This window comes from Giraffa tippelskirchi, chromosome 3, assembly GCF_054371585.1.
Source record: "Giraffa tippelskirchi isolate mGirTip1 chromosome 3, T2T-mGirTip1v1.2.pri, whole genome shotgun sequence".
Classification (NCBI taxonomy): Eukaryota; Metazoa; Chordata; class Mammalia; order Artiodactyla; family Giraffidae; genus Giraffa; species Giraffa tippelskirchi.
In genome coordinates this window covers 93,156,525-93,178,290 of record NC_137277.1, presented here as the reverse complement: position 1 = coordinate 93,178,290, position 21,766 = coordinate 93,156,525, and the positions used below count along the sequence as shown (strand labels likewise).

Below are 21,766 nucleotides of genomic sequence, written 5' to 3'. Positions count from 1 at the left end.
GCTATTCCCACAGGAAGTGCTAGGCATCTTATTGTGGCTACTAATAGCAGTAACAATTCTGGCTTCTTTATTGAGGATGCTGATATGTCAAGAATAAATGTTAAGAACTAAGGTGAGGGTTACCAGATTGTAGAGGTTGATGACAATTGAAAATACACATTAGAATCAGAAAATGTCCCTATTCTGCTTTTGTTCACTTCATCAGAGCAGCTGATGAGGATTCTAAGGAGCACTTGAGCAAGCAGGATGTCTGAGTAGCAGATATCAAGCATCCATTTAAGCCACATCAGTAACCTCTGCTGTCTATAAAGTGGAAATCACTTGCGGGCAATAAATATTTCATGATAGCCAAATCTTTACCTGGAGTGTGTTTTGGACACTTAGCACCTCAGAATAATTTAGAACCAAATTTGAAGTTGTCACAATAGGTACCCAGTGTATTTCTTAGAGATGAAATTTATGCAAAAATCTGTAAGGAGTAAAAGAAATGTGATTTTTTCCCCATAAACTATGATCAATTTAATGCATGTTCAGTTCATTCTGTGGATAATCAGTTCAGTTCAGTCGCTCAGTCGTGTCCGACTCTTTGAGACCCCATGAATTGCAGCATGCCAGGCCTCTCTGTCCATCACCAACTCCTGTAGTCTACCCAAACCCATGTCCATCGAGTCAGTGATGCCATCCAACCATATCATCCTCTGTCATCCCCTTCTCCTCCTGCCCCCAATCCTACCCAGCATTAGGGTCTTTTCCAATGAGTCAACTCTTTGCATGAGGTGGCCAAAGTATTGGAGTTTCAGCTTCAACATCATCCTTCCAATGAACACACAGGATTGATCTCCTTTAGGATGGATTGATTGGATCTCCTTGCAGTCCAAGGGACTCTCAAGAGTCTTCTCCAACACCACAGTTCAAAAGCATCAATTCTGCGGTGCTCAGCTTTCTTCACCATCCAACTCTCATATCCATACATGACCACTGGAAAAACCATAGCCTTAACTAGACAGACTTTTGTTGGCAAAGTAATATCTCTGCTTTTAAATATGCTATCTAGGTTGGCCATAACCCTCCTTCCAAGGAGTAAGCGTCTTTTAATTTCATGGCTGCAATCACCATCTGCAGTGATTTTGGAGCCCCCCAAAATAAAGTCTGACACTGTTTCCACTGTTTCCCCATCTATTTCCCAAGAAGTGATGGGACCAGATGCCATGATCTTAGTTTTCTGAATGTTGAGCTTCAAGCCAACTTTTTCACTCTCCTCTTTCACTTTCATCAAGAGGCTCTTTAGTTCTTCTTTGCTTTCTGCCATAAGGGTGGTGTCATTTGCATATCTGAGGTTATTGATATTTCTCCCGGCAATCTTGATTCCAGCTTGTGTTTCTTCCAGCCCAGTGTTTCTCATGATGTACTCTGCATATATGTTAAATAAGCAGGGTGACAATATACAGCCTTGACGTACTCCTTTTCCTATTTGGAACCAGTCTGTTGTTCCATGTCCAGTTCTAACTGTTGCTTCCTGACCTGCATACAGGTTTCTCAAGAGACAGGTCAGATGGTCTGGTATGCCCATCTCTTTCAGAATTTTCCACGGTTTATTGTGATCCACACAGTCAAAGGCTTTGGCATAGTCAATAAAGCAGAAATAGACGTTTTTCTGGAACTCTCTTGCTTTTTCGATGATCCATTGGATGTTGGCAATTTGATCTCTGGTTCCTCTGTCTTTTCTAAAACCAGCTTGAACATCTGGAAGTTCACGGTTCATGTATTGCTGAAGCCTGGCTTGGAGAATTTTGAGCATTACTTTACTAGCATGTGAGATGAGTGCAATGGTGCGGTAGTTTGAGCATTCTTTGGCATTGCCTTTCTTTGGGATTGGAATGAAAGCTGACCTTTTCCAGTCCTGTGGCCACTGCTGAGTTTTCCAAATTTGCTGGCATATCGAGTGCAGCACTTTCACAGCATCATCTTTCAGGATTTGAAATAGCTCAACTGGAATTCCCTCACCTCCACTAGCTTTGTTTGTAGTGATGCTTTCTAAGGCCCACTTGACTTCACACTCCTAGATGTCTGGCTCTAGGTGAGTGATCAGACTATTGTGATTATCTGGGTCGTGAAGATCTTTTTTGTACAGTTCTTCTGTGTATTCTTGCCACCTCTTCTTAATATCTTCTGCTTCTGTTAGGTCTATACCATTTTTGTCCTTTATCGAGCCTATCTTTGCATGAAATGTTCCTTTGGTATCTCTAATTTTCTTGAAGAGATCTCTAGTCTTTCCCAATCTGTTGTTTTTCTCTATTTCTTTGCATTGATCACTGAGGAAGGCTTTCTTATCTCTCCTTGCTATTCTTTGGAACTTTGCATTCAGATGGTAATATCTTTCCTTTTCTCCTTTGCTTTTTGCTTCTCTTCTCTTCCCAGCTATCTGTAAGGCCTCCTCAGACAGCCGTTTTGCTTTTTTGCATTTCTTTTCCATGGGGATTTTCTTGATCCCTGTCTCCTGTACAATGTCACGAACCTCTGTCCATAGTTCATCAGGCACTCCGTGTCTATCTCAGTGAAACTAAGCCATGCCGTGTGGGGCCACCCAAAACGGATGGGTCATTGTGGAGAGGTCTGACAGAATGTGGTCCACTGGAGAAGGGCATGGCAAACCACTTCAGTATTCTTGCCTCGAGAACCCCATGAACAGTATGAAAAGGCAAAAAGATAGGACACCAAAAGATGAACTCCCCAGGTCAGTAAGTGACCAATATGCTACTGGAGATCAGTGGAGAAATAACTCCAGAAAGAATGATGGGATGGAGCCAAAGCAAAAACGATACCCAGCTGTGGATGTGACTGGTGATAGAAGCAAAGTCCGATGCTGTAAAGAGCAATATTGCATAGGAACCTGGAATGTTAGGTCCATGAATCAAGGCAAATTGGAAGTGGTCAAACAGGAGATGGCAAGAGTGAATGTCAACATTCTAGGAATCAGCGAACTAAGATGGACTGGAATGGGTGAATTTAACTCAGATGACCATTATATCCACTACTGTGGGCAAGAATCCCTTAGAAGAAATGGAGTAGCCATCATGGTCAACAAAAGAGTCTGAAAGGCAGTACTTGGATGCAATCTCAAAAATGATAGAATGATCTCTGTTCGTTTCCAAGGCAAACCATTCAATATCACAGTAATCCAAGTCTATGCCCCGACCAGTAATGCTGAAGAAGCTGAAGTTGAACGGTTCTATGAAGACCTACAAGACCTTCTAGAACTAACACCCAAAAAAGATGTCCTTTTCATTATAGGGGACTGGAATGTAAAAGTAGGAAGTCAAGAAACACCTGGCGTAACAGGCAAGTTTGGCCTTTGAGTACAGAATGAAGCAGGGCAAAGGCTAATAGAGTTTTGCCAAGATAACGCACTGGTAATAGCAAACACTCTCTTCCAACAACACAAGAGAAGACTCTACACATGGACATCACCAGATGGTCAACTGCGAAATCAGATTGATTATATTCTTTGCAGCCAAAGATGGAGAAGCTCTACACAGTCAGCAAAAACAAGACCGGGAGCTGACTGTGGCTCAGATCATGAACTCCTTATTGCCAAATTCAGACTTAAATTGAAGAAAGTAGGGAAAACCACTAGTCCATTCAGGTATGACCTAGACCAAATCCCTTATGAGTATACAGTAGAAGTGACAAATAGATTTAAGGGACTAGATCTGATAGACAGAGTGCCTGTGGATAATAATAGCATCTAAAATATAGCTTATATAGTCATAATACAGGATAGTTTGGTTTTCATATGAAGATAATATCTTTTGGCTTTTGCATAGGAGAAGAAAATTATACAGAATCAGAAAAAGTGGTCCATCGAGTATGGCATTCTGGCAAAGAAAGACATGGTTTAACTTGTCCGACCTGATTTCAACCAGAATTATCATACTTGCTGTTTCTGTCTCCTCACCTCCATTCTTTCCTCAATTTTCCCAATATTTCTAGTACTCTATTCCCATCACTTCCGTGAGACATCTCTTAACCATGACACCAATGACATCCATTCTGCCAAATCTAATGTCATTTCTCAGTACTCATGTCACTTGCCTTCCTTGCAGCCTTTGACTAAATTGATCCTCTGAACTTCTATGATACCATGTATATTCTGTTTTCCTTTTTCTTCTAATTGCTACTTCTCAATCTGGTTTACTGGTTTCTTGTTTTTTGTGTAACTTTTAAAAGTTGAAGTGTCCCTAGAGTTTTGTCTGGGCTCTTGTGTTTGTCATGTTGCATTCTCTGCCTAGGTGAGCTGATCCAGTTGATTCATGACTTCAAAAACCATCTACTTCCTGATGACTTCTCAATTCATAATCGGGTGTTAACTTCTCTTCAGAACCCAAGACTTGTGTAAACCTCACCTTATACTCTTGAATGTCTAGTTGGCATCTCAAACTTAGTACATCCCTCTTCCATCTACCATCTGCTTGTCCAGTCAAGCCTGTTTTCTGATTTTCCTGATTCCAGTTAATGGTTTCATCTTCTACCCATTTGTTAAGATTAAAAAAAATCTTTTTTGAATCTCCTTTTTCTTCATACTATACATCCAGTTCACCAGTAAGTCTTAACCACATTAGTCTGAGACATAATCTTCTTCTTTCCTAGACCATTAACACAGTTCCCTCATTGGTCTCCCTGGTTTGACTTTTTCGCTGTTCCTTCTCCATAGCCAGATGTGATCATTTAAGAACAGTAGAACAGATCCATGCTCACCATCCCTCCCTTGAGTTTCCCATTGTAACTATAATCAGTATACATTAAATCAGTATACATTAAATTCTCGGCTTTTTGGCTACGATGTAGTATTGGAGCTTCACAGGTGGCACAGTGGTAAAGAACCCACCTGCCACTGCAGGAGACACAAAAGACACAGGTTCGATCCCTGGGTTGAGAAGATCCCCTGGAGTAGGAAAAGGCAACCTGCTCCAGTATTCTTGCCTGAAAAATTCCATGAACAGAGGAGCTAGGCGGGCTACAATCATGGGGTTGCAAAGAGTCGGACACGACTGAGTGACCAAGCACACATCAAAACAGTAAAACATGAACTTCTTACCATGGCCCTCGGGTACCTTTCTGAAATCAGCATCTATTACTATTGCCTGTGTTTCATCACACACAAGCACACCAGTTTTCTTTCTGTCTCTTGAGCGTCCTTGGCTCATACTTCAGGATCATGAGATTGCTTTTTTCTATTCCCTCAGGTATTCAAATGACTGGCCCATTGTTATAGACAATGTTTATGTATCCCCCAAATTCATATGTTGAAACCTAGTCCCTAGTGTGAAGGTATTTGGAGAGTCTTTGGAGGGGATTAGGTCAGGAAGGCAGAGCCCTCATGGGTGGGATTAGTGCCTTGACATATAAAAGACACCCCAGAGAGCTTGTTTGCCCCTTCCTCCATGTGAAGACACAGTGAGAAGACTGCTGCCTATGAATCATGAAGTGGGCTCTCACCAGACACCGAATCTGCTGGTGCTTTTTTCTGGGGCTTTGCAGCCTTCAGAACAGCAAAAAATGAATTCTGCTGTTTATAAGTCACTACATCTATGATATTCTGTTGAGTGTGTGTGTGTGCTCAGTCATGTCCAACTCTTTGTGACCCCATGAACTGTAGCCCATCAGGCTTCTTTGTCCATGGAATTTTCCAAGCAAGAATCCTGGAGTGGGTTACCATTTCCTACTTCAGGGGTTCTTCCCAACCCAGGGATCAAAACTATGTCTCCTGGATTGCAGGCAGATTCTTACTACTGTGCCACCAGGGAAGCCACGATACTCTGTTACAGCAGACCAAATGGACTAAGACACTCTTTCTTATTTATCTTCCCAAAAGACACCTTCCATAGACACTCTGGTTAATACTCTCCTCCACCTCCCATTCTGTAGTCCTTCTCTATCTCATTACACTGTTTTCTTTCATAGCAGTGATCATCATCTGCTTTTATCTTATTTTTGGATTTTATTTGTTTACATCTTTACTGTCTATTTCACTTTCTCTTAGAGTGTTAAATCCTGTAGATCTAATAGAACTTGATTTGTCTTATTCATATCTCCTTTATTTAAAATAGCTTGTGGCCCAGTGTACGGAATTTTTATTAGATAAATGAATGAATGTTAATGGAATGTTAATGAATGCATACTACCTTTACTTGGAGGTAGGGAATTGGAGAGATTACATTTGTACATAGGTAAGTTGCTCAAAGTTTAAAAGCCTGTTTCTTCTAGTTTGAAGTTACTTCACATATACTTCAGTTTGGGGAGTTTTGCTTTGTTTCCTATTGAGCCTTCCGTGACTGTTAGAGCATTATACCCGATGGACTGTGAACTGTTTTAAGCATGTTTTACCTGTACTTTCAAAAACTATTTTAACTCTACATTTACTTTAGCTTACTGGATCCAGTGGTCTGAGATTAAGTTGTTAGTTGAGGTTACATTAATTCATGCATTTTAGTCCCTTCTTTGGGAAAAAGAAGAAAATAGATTCATTTACTATAACATAACTTGCCCAGAGGCACCCAGTTCCATTCTACTATTAATAATTTAAATGTACTGAAAGGGAAGTAACTTGCACCATTCTTTGACATTATTCACTAGATAATTAAGTGTCTATATTAGGTTTCTAAGGATTCAAATATGATACAAGACCTTGATAGATTTTTGCATTATATTTATTCTTTCCATATGAGAGAAATACATGGAAATAAAGTACAGTGTAATGAATATTTCAGTGAATATAAATTTTTCAGTAAATGAAAGTATTTCAGGAAATTTTAGAATTTTCTGGAGAAGTTCTGGCACATTTGTAAGTGGTCTTCATACATGACAATTTTTTTTTTTTTTTGGAACCGGAGAAGATTCTTATATATTTTGTGTTCTATCATTTCAGGGAAAAGCTGGAGATTATAAATGCTGAGTTCCAAAGCCAGCATGAAGATATAAATATAACATTTGTACCAGTTAGATGAGAAATCTACAGGGCAAAGGAGCACTGAATTGAGAATTAGGAAATTAAGACACTAATCTCAACTTTGTTACTAAGTAGTTGTGTTATTTTAGGAGAATTCTTTAAACTGAAGCTTTAATTTATAATAAACTGTTTAGAAAACTGTGTAAATAAAGTCTAGATACTTTTTAAGATCCATTCCAGCTTGTGGCTGAATGAATACAGTAAATAAGTTATTTTAACATTATTCAGCAGCATGCATTCTAGTAAGGGATTAAAGTGCAATCCTGACAGTTTCCTGGCCCCAAAGCTGTCTTGATTTTACCTCCTAGAGAAACTTTTTTTTTCAATTGAGCTTTTAATAAGCTACACCTGTCAATTAACAGATTTTTAGATATTCCTTACCTTGAGACCCTTAACTTTCACAAAAAGAAGAGCTGTCTGCTTGTGGCATAGAACAACTATGTCTGTGTTTTCTCTTACCACTGTCCATATTGTTAAGACAGTGCTACTGTCCTTCTACTGCTTTCCCATGAGACTTTCCTCATTTTTGTATTTACTGTAGGTTTTAAAATGTCGTTGCATAATTGTGGCAGAATTAGTGCAACTAGGTTCTAATCAAAGTCAAGGTTTTGATTATAGAAATAAATGAAATGTCAAACTTGCCTTTTTAAAAATAATTTTATAAAAATCACTTGCGATACTTACATCGACGATCAAGAAATCTAGCCAGCACCAGGCATTAGTGAAATATGTCTGAAATCCATAAGCTACCCATTTGAGAAGCATTTCCAGGATGAATATGTAGGTGAAGACCTTGTCGGCATATTCTAGCATGGTTTTAATAGTCTTTCGCTGTTCAATGTATATGTCTTCAAAAGCCTGTGAATCAAGAATGTTTTTATTTTACTTGAATGGCTTGCCTGCACCAAATACTTGATAAAATTGCAAGTAGTATATTTGTCACAAAGCACTAATTTGATAAATATTGGCTAATATTAGAGTGACATGGAACCAGACAAAATCTAAAGACTGAAGCTAATGGAAAATATTGGCAAGGAAATGTCAATATCTTTACTGATTTACTATATGCTTTCTTCCCTGCCTCTCACCCCATAATCTCTATCTCAATTACTACTACAAAGACATGCTTTTAGAGAAGCAATGTAAACTCAGAAAATAACTAGAAGTTCTGTTAATAAGGGATAGACTTGGCCTATTCTAACCTTACTTTCACTGATGCTCTGAATAATCTGGCTCATTTTGAAAGAATAAATTGATTAGACATAAAAAAAAATCTACCATCAATCCATAAATGTTACTATGACTGTTAGGGAGAACTGGATGGGATTTGACATGGTAGGTAATGTAGTTACAGAATATCCCTGTAAATGGTTGTCTCAGTGAGGAAAACATCTGTTAGAAAAATACCAGATGAGAAATTCCATTTGGCTGTTCATGGTTCTGATTTATTCCTTACTAAATTTTGTATAGTTAAACCCTGAGTGCCAAGCTCTGCAAAGTGTAGATGTACCTCTTGTTTTGCTCCTTAAACTAAGGGTATGCTTCTGGTATTTTTCAAGTAAAGCTATTTCACTAGAACCTAATTCTTGCCACTCTGTGTCATACTCACCAAAGCACCACTACTGAGAAGGATCATGAAGACAATGAACGTTTCAAACCAGTTGTGTTCAACAATGCTGTAGCAGGTTTTCCGAAGATGCCACCAGATTTTTCCTTTGCCTTCTTCTATACTTACTTGACAGAATGGAAACTTTTTAATACATCCTAAAAGGTAGCATACATTGTAATAAATTAGAAAAATATACTTCCGTCTTAGGTAGGAAGAAATTAACTTTGTTGCTCCCTCCCCATCCTAGTCTCAGATCATCATTTTATATAGTAACTGGCTACTTCATTCCGTAGTTATTTTCAGCATCCCTCCTGTAAAGTGAATCATTCTCAGACTTACATATCAGCCAGCTACCTAGAATTCAAGGAATTACTTTACTGCGAGTTACTTGAGTATAAACAGTTCCATTCTTGAACACTGCATAGGATCTCTCTTTGCCTCAAAGCCAATCATAGACAAGGACACCTTTGAGGTTTGGGGAAAAACTACATGTTCAAATTGTTTATTCATTTTTTGATGTGATCCCGGATTTTTACTCACTTCTTTTCACACGGAAAATCCCTCTGTCTTCCTGGGTATCATCCTCTGTCAGTTTTCCCAAGCTATTTATTTTCAACCTCAGAGCTTTTCTTAGTCACACCTATGACTCATCTTGTCAGTCAGTATCTCTCTTCCTTTGTCCTCCCCCTCTTAGCTTTCATGTTATTTCTAACTTCCATCCACTCTTGGGCTCTAACTGTCTGAGTTACTACTTATGGGATTCAGTCCAATCACATTGAATCAGCAAATCTTTATTGATTTGTGTGCTGGACACTGTACTGGTAGCTGTGAGAATAACTTGGTCTCTCTGCCAAGGCTCTGCAATGCATCTATATCCCCCAACAGCTCCGGTCACAGCACAAATTAACCACATTTGAAACTGTAAGAGATGGGGTATAGTTATTGCAGCATCTATAAATCAAATCACAACATTGCCAGTGAAATCTGAAGGGATTGCTTTATCAATAATGAGAAGATATTCCAGAATACCATTTATCTCCTAGCGTTCACTTCTCCACATTCTAGGGGATGAAAAAAAGGACATGTCAAATTATCTTATTGTCCAGGCACAGTAACTGCTATAGTATAGTTAGGAAATACAGATAAATGAACTTTTTGGAAGAAAAGAGCAAAACAAAGATAAATATGCCTTCACTGTTTCTTTGAAATATTTCGTTCAAGTCAGGTATATTTAGTCTCTGTAAGGAAAGAGGGGAGAATGCATTTAACCACATTAGAGCTTGTTTACCTTCAGTAAAACAAGCTTCTGGTTTAAGGTCCTCCTCGGGTTCAATTTCAGCTTGTTCACCTTCTCGAGGTGGAGCAACATCAACGGTACTTCCTTCAGATGAGCTGGTTGCATTTAATTTCTGGAAACAAAACCCCAGTGCAAAGATGTGATTTTTCTTCCCTTTTATTCCATCAGTTTGAAAATGCTCTGACATAGTGTGAAAAAAATGGTGGTGGTAGTGATAGTATTGGCTCTTTTAACAGTACTGATAATTTTATACTCATAATTTAACATAAAGTCCTATTATTCAAAACAACGTAACTACTAACTTGATTCAGACAGAAAATGGTTAGAGAGCATTCATTCAGTGTGGGTGATTTGCAAAGGAGCAATTATACTGATTAACTTGTTCATGATCTCTGTTTGTCTATGGATGCCACATGAAAATAATTTAATACATTAACACTCAGGCCAAATTGAGAATACTTTGATAAGTTTGGTATACTGACATTCACAACTGATTATGTTAATTAAAATGCTTCAGATCAAATTGTTATTTCCACTCTTCCAATGGAAATTTTCAGAGGGCAAAGAACATTACCAGTTGTCTATAACTACCGTCTATGTTTCTGTAATTTTAGAAAGGAAGAGCGGCAGATTAACATTAGTCACAGTCACTATAGTTCAACTTTGTGCTATATTTTTCTCTGGCTTACATAATTTTCTTCTTACTTTACAAGCTGAAAAATGATGGATCTCTCTCTCTCTTTTTTTGAACTGCTTAAATGAATTCAGTACTTGCCAAAGAATTCTAAATGAAATGGAAATTTCTTCATGAATGACACTGCTCAGAATCTGTATAGACTTTCACTAGGAGCGTATTCTGAATTCAACATGTGATCAGGCTGTGAATTTTTCCTTTAAATAAATCATTGTGACATGCCACATGGCTAGGAAGAGCCACTTTAGTGTTGCAAGAATAAATATCTTATAAAAACTCTAATACCACTTGGGAAGACAATATGGATGTGGAATTCTTTATGAAAAGTGATGCAAAGATGTGACATATAGCACAACCAGGCAATGTAAAGCTTTTAGAATGAAAGAACATGGACATGTTAATGGTCTCAAAGGCCCCATTAACTTTGGTAACTGAGAGGTAGGGTCACTCTGCCCTAGCCCTCTGAAAGAGTTAACATGTTACTGAAAAATACCTGAATGACTACCTAAACACAGGTCATATTGGAGCATATCTGACTCAAAATTCTTAGCTTTTTGAAATCACCATGCAAATGTTAGTTTAATGCTTTATAATGTGAACACTGAAGAGTAATATCCAGGTGATACTTTCGGTGGTATTACTTGGAGGATGAGGTTAACTATGTCCAGTTAAATATATTATGAAAGTTACCCTAAGTCAAGATATAATTCTATAATAAAATATCTCCATGTCCAAGGTATGCTAAGGAGAGAATAAGCCATCAATTATGGCTGATGGTTCTTAGGATCATTACAGTAAAAAAGTTTTACCATTAAAATCCTCTACTTTCTGTAGAGGTGAAAGGTCAAGACATATTTTCTTCCCTCAGAATTTTTCCTCTTCTTATAGCCAGAATGTCTTTATTTTTGTAAGAAAATCCCAGGAAAGCTCCTGCTGAACAGAATTGCAGTAGCTTCTGGTAAATCCAAGAAAATACTAAATAACTCTTCCCTTTCAGTTTTACTAGTTTATAGGTTGGACACTATGACATTTCATGAGTGGCAGCAATAATATCCACTGTATAAATAAAACCAGTAAGAACCAAATTATTTTGAGGTTAGTTATAAAAAGCTTAATATTTCTTCTTCCTCTTGGCCAATCCAAGCTGAAGAATTTATTCTGAGCCCAGTCATGATCCCCTCTCCATGAAGCTTTTCTTTATTATGATTTCTCCATGTTAAATTTTATATAACATTTTGTCCATATTACTTGTTTGCTTTGACCAAATATTCTCATAAATATATATGTGTATTTTATATATATACATAAAATTGTATAATTATGTACATATATACACATATATATTAGAATGTACACACATACACACATATATATATATACATCAAAAGATCCAAGCATAGAATAGACATTAATAGGCTGAATTTATGAAAAATGAATAAATGAATGAGTGAATGCATTTTGTTATTACTCTTATAGAGAGAATTATAGTGTTTAGATAATTTGATCTCTTCATTTTGACACACAACTCAGTTGTGGCCTTTACAGGAGGTTTAATTTTATTAGAAAATGCATTTTCTTAATGAATAAAAATTATTTAATTAATGATATTTTAGTGATAAAAGCATATTTCCAAAATGTTTCTCTAAAATATTGGCAGACATTCAATAAAGAAATCTGAAGGAAGAAAGTAATAAGCATATATGTATATACACAAAAATACACATATACTTTTCCATTTGAAAACTTTAGAAAATATACTCACCCTTCACTTCTTATTTTACCACTGCTAATACAGTTGTGAAATGTTCAATTTTTGCATTATAATTCTCTGTTATATATTATACAAGAGTCTTATATTTAAGTACAAATACTTATTTAAAGCAAATCCTTCACAGCACAAGTAATGATAGCCATTAATCTGAATGACAGTTCTGCTATTTACCAAATATTGACCTCTGGCTGTATCTTTGTTGTTGGCATTGTCTTTAGATTGTGAACTTTTGTGAATATGGTTAATATATGTTTGGATATGAATAATTTCAATTTTCTAAATGTCTATGGAGGTTATGTACATTGTAAAGCAGAGAGGGTCGGTGTGTGAGCTAGTTTACCTCTGTCTGTCTGGCATTATGAAGCATAGCATGTCTTTTGGAAACAGACAGGGACTAAACAATAACAACAAATTCTGTTCTCAAATGAGCAAAACCCATTTTACATGAAGAATTGCATCACTGTTATCCAGGAGTTTTTCTGAGTGTAAGTATAAACTCATCAATCTTATGCTCTGGAAAACTCCTTAAGGAATGTTCAGAGACTTGATGCACCATAGCTTAAAAAATAGTTGGCAGGCTAGTGTTCTTGTCACTAAAAAGTGCTTTGTGGAAGGCTCCTTTTCCTGTGGAAATTGACATAAAGCTAATCTTGATAGTTGGAGAGTCAGGCTTATTCATGGTGTAGTCTCCCTAGGCCCCATTTTTATCATAAGAAAGTACATACACTTTATCCTATGAAGTTATAAAAATACTGTATCAATTATATAAACATTTTAAAGTTGTGAATTTATCTACATTTATAAATTAAAACTTAGACTGTGTTCTTATTAAGTTGCAGCAAGTTACCAATTAAAATATATTGCCTGATAAGTTTTAGTCACTGGAAACATACAGAATTTTACTCTTGTATTTTTAAATTTTAAAATTTATATCCTAGAAAACTATTTAAGCATTTAAAATTCTGTATATGGATATGATACTATCTTCACAATCTAAACACTTCTAATTAAATTCAACACTTTGGCATTCATACTCTGATAGAGAGTAATTTGTGATACATTTTATCATAGCCATACCAAAATGACTTCCAAATTTATTTAAAAGCATGTAACTAATTTAAAAGCAGGTGACTAATGATAAATACAAAGTATAACTTACTTTCTTTAAATTGCCATAGCTGTGATACTACAATGATAAACAGAAAAAAAAAAACAAACCAAAGAAACCTGAAATGAAGTTTTCCACATCAAGGAACTTGGTGACTATACTAAATAACTAAAATTAATACTTGTTCTAAAGTAGTCAGAAAAATGTAATGAGGTATATAGGCATAACAGTAGAAAGCTTCCATATAAAGCCACATAGTACAAGCTCATTACTTGTTTTCTTGTACTATTTTCTCCCTACCCGTCCAATATTTTATGACACTTAGGTAGATTCTTCCATCCCTTGTAGAAACTACTAAGTCTACAGAGGGATGATGGCTTATGCTCTACAAATGCACACTGGAAAGCAGGTTTGAAGATGCAACATTCTCCAGGCCTAATTCAGCCACAGAAAACATGCCTGGCTGTAGCAGAAGCCTGGCGCAATGCTGTGGAAGCTGCACGCTGATCCAAGAACCATGTTCTCAAAGACATGGTACCTGAATGTCAAGTTTTCAGGGTTAGCTGCAAATACAACTCATAAGAAATGACAAAATCAGCCCCCAAAACGGCCATTTCCCCTCTGATAACATGAACTTATGTAGAAATTCCCCCTTATGGCAAATATGGCTCTGAATTTTTATCCAATTAAATAGTGAAATTTAACTTTCAGAAATAGAAGAGAATGTTAGCAACTGGCCTACTTCCACCGAAATGCGCTCACATTTCATTTATTTTCAATCAGCTATCAAATGTTTGACTCTCACAAATTGCTGTATGATTCAAAAGGCAAAAATAAAAGATTCAGCCATTACAGATTGCCTTTAAAATCTAGCCATTTCTTTCAAAACTTCTGGGTTTCGTCTTGCAAGTAGAAGCAGACAATCTTTTGGTTATACAATCTCTCAGGGCCTTAGTCTGATCTTTTGGATATGCATATCCATATCTTGACTTGGGATATCTCACTTGAAGAACAGGTAGCCACACAGTGAGACCATGAGGCTGCTATTCCAAGGCACGAAGAACATGACTAAAGCCAACAACTCTTTTTTCTGGACTGCTCATTGAATGGTGAAAAATATAAACCACCTCTATTTGGTTTGACCTCAGCATATTTTGTGCAACAACCCTGATGCTCCTTTTATTTTGAAAGAGCCTTACTAAGAACACAATATAGAAAATTGAAATTAATTATATGGTGGTTGAAGGGTAAGGCAGAGGGACATCCAGCAGGCAAAGGAAAAGATGGTTTATCTTAGGAAGATATACAAAAATTTCCATCTAAACTTGCCCTACTTTTTATTTTAGCAGAAATAAACCGAAGCACCAAAATCGTTCCCTGAAGGTCGAGATAGGTTTGAAATGTCTCACATTCAATTTCACAAAGAACATTTGGAAGGCACTGAGAACCTAATAGAAATGGGAAGCTAGAGGTTTTTTTCCCATTGCTCTCCAGATTCTGAAAACAGAGCACAGGGCCTTTTCCAGAGGGGTACGTACGTGCTTGGGACCTTCAGTCAAGCATCATTTTCAAAGTTTCCATAATGGCTTTGAAAAAGAGGGAATCTTTACAAACATTGTGTTAAAGGTAATTTTCCAATACCATTTAATTCTGCCCTGCTTGTGAAGAAAAAATAATCAGATTTTCTTCAATGACTAATAATATACTGTTTTACTCCTAAAACTAAAAAGTCGTTGCTAAGTAAAATTACATAAATCACCAGGGACCATATTTTTTTCTATTTTTTATTAATAATTTAATGTCTGAATTTGTTGCATTTTACAGTTAATTCTCAGTTATTCCTAAAGAAGAAGAGAGTATGTATTAATTAAACCTGGAGACAAACCACAAGATCTAGTTAGATTTTTTTTCCCCACTAAAAGCCTTGAAAACTGCTAATCCTCATGAACTTTTCACTTTTGCTTTTCAGTTTCCTTTCAAGAACACTCACTATGGCTGATATTCCAGTAACAGGAAAAGTTGAGTCAAGAGAATTACCTAAAGATTTATTTCATCCACAAGCCTACAGTAATTTTTGGAAATATCCTTTACTCTTCACAAAACTATAGTTAATAATAATAATCAAAAGTAGTTTCTTTTTTGCCTGCTCAGTTTTGGGTTGAACATACAGGGAGAAATTAATGTAGATCAGGGAAAAAAACCTAACAGGTACACTGAACCAATTACTTAAGGATCATGATGCAGTGAATTTTTCCTAGCCTGTATCATGTTGCTTTTCATCTTTTAATTACTTTATAATGATTGCTTAGGGTTCTGCAGACACATGACTTAACAACTTTTCCAAACTACATGAAAATCCAAGATATGTGGTGCCCAAATGTATACAGACTATGGCCCTTCATATCCAAAAATTCATGATCACTTTATTGTTTTTTTTTTAACAGAGGCTTCCCCCAAAACATGAAAGCAAACATTTTCATCTGGAGCACACAAATTGGATGGTTGAAAATTATATTCACAGATCTGAATATAATGATCTGAAAATGGCAATACTATTAAAAAAAAAAAACCTGCGAGGCTCATTTTGGTAATACAATTTACTTATAAGGGCTGAATCAACAACAACAAAAAGTTGTGGTCTTATTTTAATGAAACAAAAGCAGAAAAAAAGTGCATGCTCTCAAATTGAACTTTAAACATTTCTATCATTTTAAAATAGATATAAATCCTATAGAGCATGCAATTATTGCTTTTAAAAGCCTAAAAAGACTAAACTGGAAAGTCATTAGCAGAATCAAATGTGGTGTTGGGACTGCCCGTCTTGCCTGACCATGCTGTGATGTGTCACACGATTCAGCAGACAGCAGCTGGGCACGTCTAGCACTTCCTTGCCATGGCAGGGGAAGGAACACAGCTGAGTAGCATGCAGGCCAGTCAAAATTTATTTAGAAAGTGATTTTTACATGTACAACTTGCTTGGGTAACCTGGGTAAAAGTGGTGACACGAGCCTCTGGCTGGTTTAAAAGCACCAGAGTTTCATTCTTGATGGCTCCAGCTTGATTTTACCCCTGTGAGAAGTAAGAATGGTAAGCAGTGAAGGTCACAGGATGATATTCCTAGATTGTGCTATGGAATTCAACTTCACATATGATTCTTAAGAGCATTTATTCTATATCCTTCACCTAGGAAGACAATGAAACCTTTTAAGAACTAAATTGTAAAAATCCATAGTTACATAAAAATGTCAAGAAATTATGTTTATGTGAACTGTAAAAATATAAAAGCAAAATTCTATACTAAATCTTGTCACAAGACAGGTATAATTCCAAGTTTGCCAAAATAAAAAGATCACTATTTTGAAATCCATGCCTTCAATTTCCTTAAATTTTTTTCATGCAAAGCTTTGTTTGTTTCTGTACCAGTCTGTTTATGCTAGTGGTCCATAGAAAGATACACATATATAAAATTTATATTACATAATACAATAGCAATTCATATTTTTATTTTTAAAAATTTCTAGAGATCATTTCTCCTCAACTGTGGTATAGCTACATATACTTTATTATGAAAATGAGTGGAAGTAATAGAGTTTTTAAGTACTATCTAAATTAATGATTAATTTACTGCCTCTTCTTAAAGCACAAATAATGTTGCAAAAATTTTTTTCTTTTCTTTTTCCTTTCTTTTGAAATATATCATTCTGTTAGGTTTAACTTGTGTGATTTTTCACTTTGTCGGCAAAAAGATATTTTGTGTCCCCCAAAGCCCAGCCCAATATGCTTTTTCTACCTGTGTTCAAAAAACTAATAAGTGTAAAACAAAATGCTACTTTATGGATACATTATTTTTAATTTGTGTGTATACATATGAGTGTGTATGTGCTATAGCTATTAAAAAAGAACAACCTAGCCAACATAAATATAAATCTGACTTGTGACCTGTGTTCGATGACAGCAGTTTTCAGAGATTTCAGATCAAAACTGATATTTGCTGGAATTTATCTAAATCTGTTCTATAATGCTGATTTTTGCTTTTGTTTTTAAAAACAGTGTACAGTTGACCCTGGAACAATACAGGTTTGACCTACTCGGGTGTACTTACACACAGAATTTTTTCAGTAATAAATGCTACAGTACTGTAGGGTCTTCAGTTGGCTGAATTTGCTGATGTGGAACTGCAGTTACAAAACCATGTATATGGTGTGAAAGTCGCTCAGTTGTGTCCTACTCTTTGCAACCCCTACAGCCCATTGAATTGTCCAGGCCAGAGTACTGGAGTGGGTAGCCTTTCCCTTCTCCAGAGAATCTTCTCAACCCAGGGATCAAACTCAGGTCTCCTGCATTGCAGGCAGATTATTTGCCAGCTGAGCCACAAGGGAAGCCCAAGAATACTGGCGTGGGTAGCCTGCCTCTTCTCCAGTGGATCTTCCCAACACAGGAATTGAACCAGGGTCTCCTGCATTGCAGCCGGATTCTTTACCAACTGAGCTATCAGGGAAGCCCTTGTATACGGAGGGTCAACTGTAAATTGTCCTGGGATTTTCAACTGGGTGCAGGGTTGACACCCCTAACTCTTGTGTTGTTCAGTGGTCAACTGTACTTTTAAACTTTGTGTGAGCATACGTGAGAATTGCACTATTATTTTTAAAGGTTTTTCTGGTACTATTTAAAAAATTCATCCACATAAAACTTATGCTTGAATTTAATTTTACTGTGCAAAATAATTTGAAGTTTTATCCTAACTTTATAGAAGTATTTGATTTTATGTTAACTTGCAAGTATTTCCCCCCTATTATATCTGTGTATTTTAAACTATTTAATTTAATTTGGTAACTGGTTTCTATTTACCCAAAACTAGCTAGGAAGAGGACAGATGATTATTTAAAAAATTCACCCAAAAAAGAAATTTTATTCCGATAATAAAATGTTTTCAATGGCTTGAAAATAAAGATATATTTCCTTGTTCCAAATTTATGATTTTTTAGCTATTAAAAAGATATGCTAATAAGGTAGTAGTCTTCTAAAGCAATCATTTGAGATATCTGTGGACATCATAGAGTTTTTGAAGTATTCTGGAAACCAACTTTTTGGTAAAAAGAAATTAACATATATCATTTCCATGAGTGCAGTGAGATGAAACCTATAATATTAATGTAGCAAAAGCTTCTCAAACTCTTTGGCTTTTCTATCTCTTCTTGAGCCCAAGATAGTCTTGTCCCTAGTCTTCCCTTGTTTTTTCTTTGTAATTACTTCCGTGGTGAACGCCTTTGTTTTTAAGGAATCAGATAATGATGAAATCTGTGTTATCATATCTATTTTTAAACCCTGACTGCTCATCCAGGCTGTGGTTCCCACAGTATCCCACTTCTAATTCAGTGTATCCCAGTTGAATTCCTTCTTTTCCCATAAACCTAGAAACCTGAAAGATCATTTCAGACAGTGTACTATGGTATAAATTTTCCTAAAATATCACTTTCCTATTGCTTTTCACCTGCTTCAGAACAGATAGCTCCTTATTGATCATGTAGCCAATTCCAAACTCTTTGGCTGATTTTCAAGACTGTATTATCTGAAACTACCTTACTCGCTCAAACATATTTTTCCATTTTCTCAACCAATACATTATTGATACTGATTATTTCACTGCTGCACCTAACTACCAAGCTCACTCTAACTCTGGCTTTTGTTTAGTAGTTTCTGCTTTTGGCTTTCTGTTCATGTATTTGACCCACATTTAGAGGCCTACTTCAATTTTAATCTCTTCATTTAGCAATTTGCTGTGTTCTTGCTGTTCTCAATACCTATAGTCTTTATAGTCTTATAGTCAGTCCTTTAGGATTAAACTTTTTAATAGGCCTTTAATGATTCTGTGAGTTAGTATAAGCTTCCTTGAAGATTTTGAGAATTCCCTTGAAGATTTTGAGAATTCCCTGAAGAGGGTTATATTATGAATCTCTCCTTTATCTTTTCCTTTACCCTTACTCTCCAGCAGAGTGCTGAGTTCACAGAAGTGCTCAATAAATGCTTGTTAACTAATTGACGATTTTCTTAAATAAATCTTTGTCAAGTGATGGGAAATAAAATTAGAACTGAATTCTTATCTTACCAGAAAGAGTAACACATAAATTAGAATTGAACTCATTAAGCAGACTTTGAGTGAGATTTCAGAGAAAGGATATTATACCTCATTTTGTATGTATTTTTACCTTTTCTTAAAATATTTCCAAATTTACTGTTACAATATATCTCAGAAGCTCTGAAATGCCTGAAAAAAAGGCATGTGAATTGTGACACTGTCAGCTACTTATACAAATTCTGTTGCCACTGTTATTAAAAAAAGAAGGGTCCAGTCGTTAGCCCCCAACTAAAATAAATTTATAAAAAAAAAAAAAAAAAAAGAAGGGTCCAAACTATGCAAATATGCTCACAGAATCAGATGTCATTTGTCTTATTCCTATGGTATCACTATTTATACTTTCAAGTTAAAACCTGTCTTTATAACTCTGTGCTAGACTTAACCTTCTACTAGCTTATTAGAACTCTATAAATAAGTAATAGTAAAAAATTTAACCCTGCTCTCCACAACACAGAATTGGAGGATTAATAGCCTTGAACTACTATCATAGACTCCTGTGAATTCTAATCCTGTAAGAAGAACTTTGCCTTTCCTTTTTCCTTTTCTTTTAAATAAGTAGTAATATGACAGTAAGAATAGCTTTTCAGTCTACAGTTCAGCTGTAATTCTTCAGTGGAGTTTTTCCAAATAGTTCTTAGTATTTCCAGGTTAATCTGTAAGACCTTATAAATATGTTCTTCCTTGACTGGGCCAAAATGTAATCATCACTGCTCTTATTTTCCTAATATGTATAAAACTTTCATAAATGAATAACACTCTTATCAGTAGTCAATAAAAGGTTCAGAGGTGCACAAAACTACACAAAACATTCACATTAAAATATCATAGCAAAACAACGTATTATAGAAAGTAAAGAGATGGCACTTTCACAATGATCAGTAAAATATGGTTTGTTTGTTTTCCTAAAGAGCATAATGTAGTGTATAAAAGAATGTGTTAAATAAAATCTCCTTTTTGGAAGGCCATATTTTTTAATCAGACTTTAAAATATCAAGAAGATGAATATACTAACTATTCAGAATGATGATTTCCTGTGAAAAGTTGATATTTCAATGGAAGGAATTCCAAAAGAAGAATGTCTGATAATTTTCCAACATTACTGTATATGTGGCTTTTAATATACTTTTTAATAATGCCTATTATAAACACAATAAAAATTCTAAGTAACAATAAAAACATAGTTTTTATAGGGAATGCAAGAAAAACTTGAAAATCATTCTTACCTCTTTGCTTTCTTCTAGTTCTGACTCACTGCTGAACTCCTCAGTATTTAAATTTTCAAAGTCAGACTCTCCAACAGCAATTGGCACCGTTACAGTGAGGCTGGGATTGTTTATGAAAGACATATAATCGTTTTCATCAATTACATATTTTTCAGCACTGCTTCCAGTACCTACACCACTGGTGGTTCCATTCCCATCTTTAAGATAATTAAGCTCTTTGCTTATTTCAATTCCAGTATTATTAGACACACAGCTGTCTATTTTGTTGCCTTCATGGATTTCTATAACTTTTGGCTTTCTGAAAAAGGTTTTTTGGAAACACTCCCGTATCTTATTTTTCACATAATCAATTCCCTTTTGCATCCTTCCTACTGCAATCTGGAGATTGTTCATTTCATTATCATCATCAGTAGCAGCAAGATTGTCTGAGCTAAATGAACTCAACAATAAGGCCAGAAAGAGGTTCAGAACCTAAAAGAAAAAGAGAAAATTTTGCTGTATTAATATTGAGATATGTGTAAACATAATAGTTTAAGCAGAGGACTCACAGCTCTTTACTAAAATTAATTCAACAAATGCTTCTTGACTGTTTGCTATATTTCAGACACCTTGTCTTAGTCACACGCTATTTAAAGAATCTGGTATCTTCTACCTGCTCTAAGAGCAAAATGGTAAAACAAATGATTTTCCTTTCAAATGGAGGACAACCAGGAAACTGGAGCTTCTGAGATTTAATTTGTGTCTACTCAGCGTTGCTAGTGAAAAGACAAAAATCCCATTTTTGTGGTTTTGGCCAAAGAGGGAAAATGAGATATTTTCATTTTAGTCATTTTACCAGTTTGTCTAGGGAATGTCTAGCTTTGTGTGTGTAAATAATGAATTTATTTATTTAATAGTGTGATGGATTGTATTAAAACAATAT

The 21,766-nt window shown here is 35.8% G+C and overlaps 1 protein-coding gene across 1 annotated transcript in view; it reads right to left on the bottom strand.

Moving 5' to 3' along the window:
* The window catches only part of LOC145542439 (sodium channel protein type 3 subunit alpha-like), a 180,015-nt gene that overhangs the window by 16,725 nt on the left and 141,524 nt on the right, over window positions 1-21,766 (bottom strand). Inside the window, exons 20-23 of the mRNA XM_081581249.1 lie at window positions 20,845-21,315; window positions 9,904-10,024; window positions 8,616-8,770; window positions 7,691-7,864 (exon numbers count right to left, since the gene is read on the bottom strand). Coding sequence (XP_081437375.1) covers window positions 7,691-7,864; window positions 8,616-8,770; window positions 9,904-10,024; window positions 20,845-21,315 — 921 coding nt within the window. The remainder of the gene's footprint in view (window positions 1-7,690; window positions 7,865-8,615; window positions 8,771-9,903; window positions 10,025-20,844; window positions 21,316-21,766) is intronic.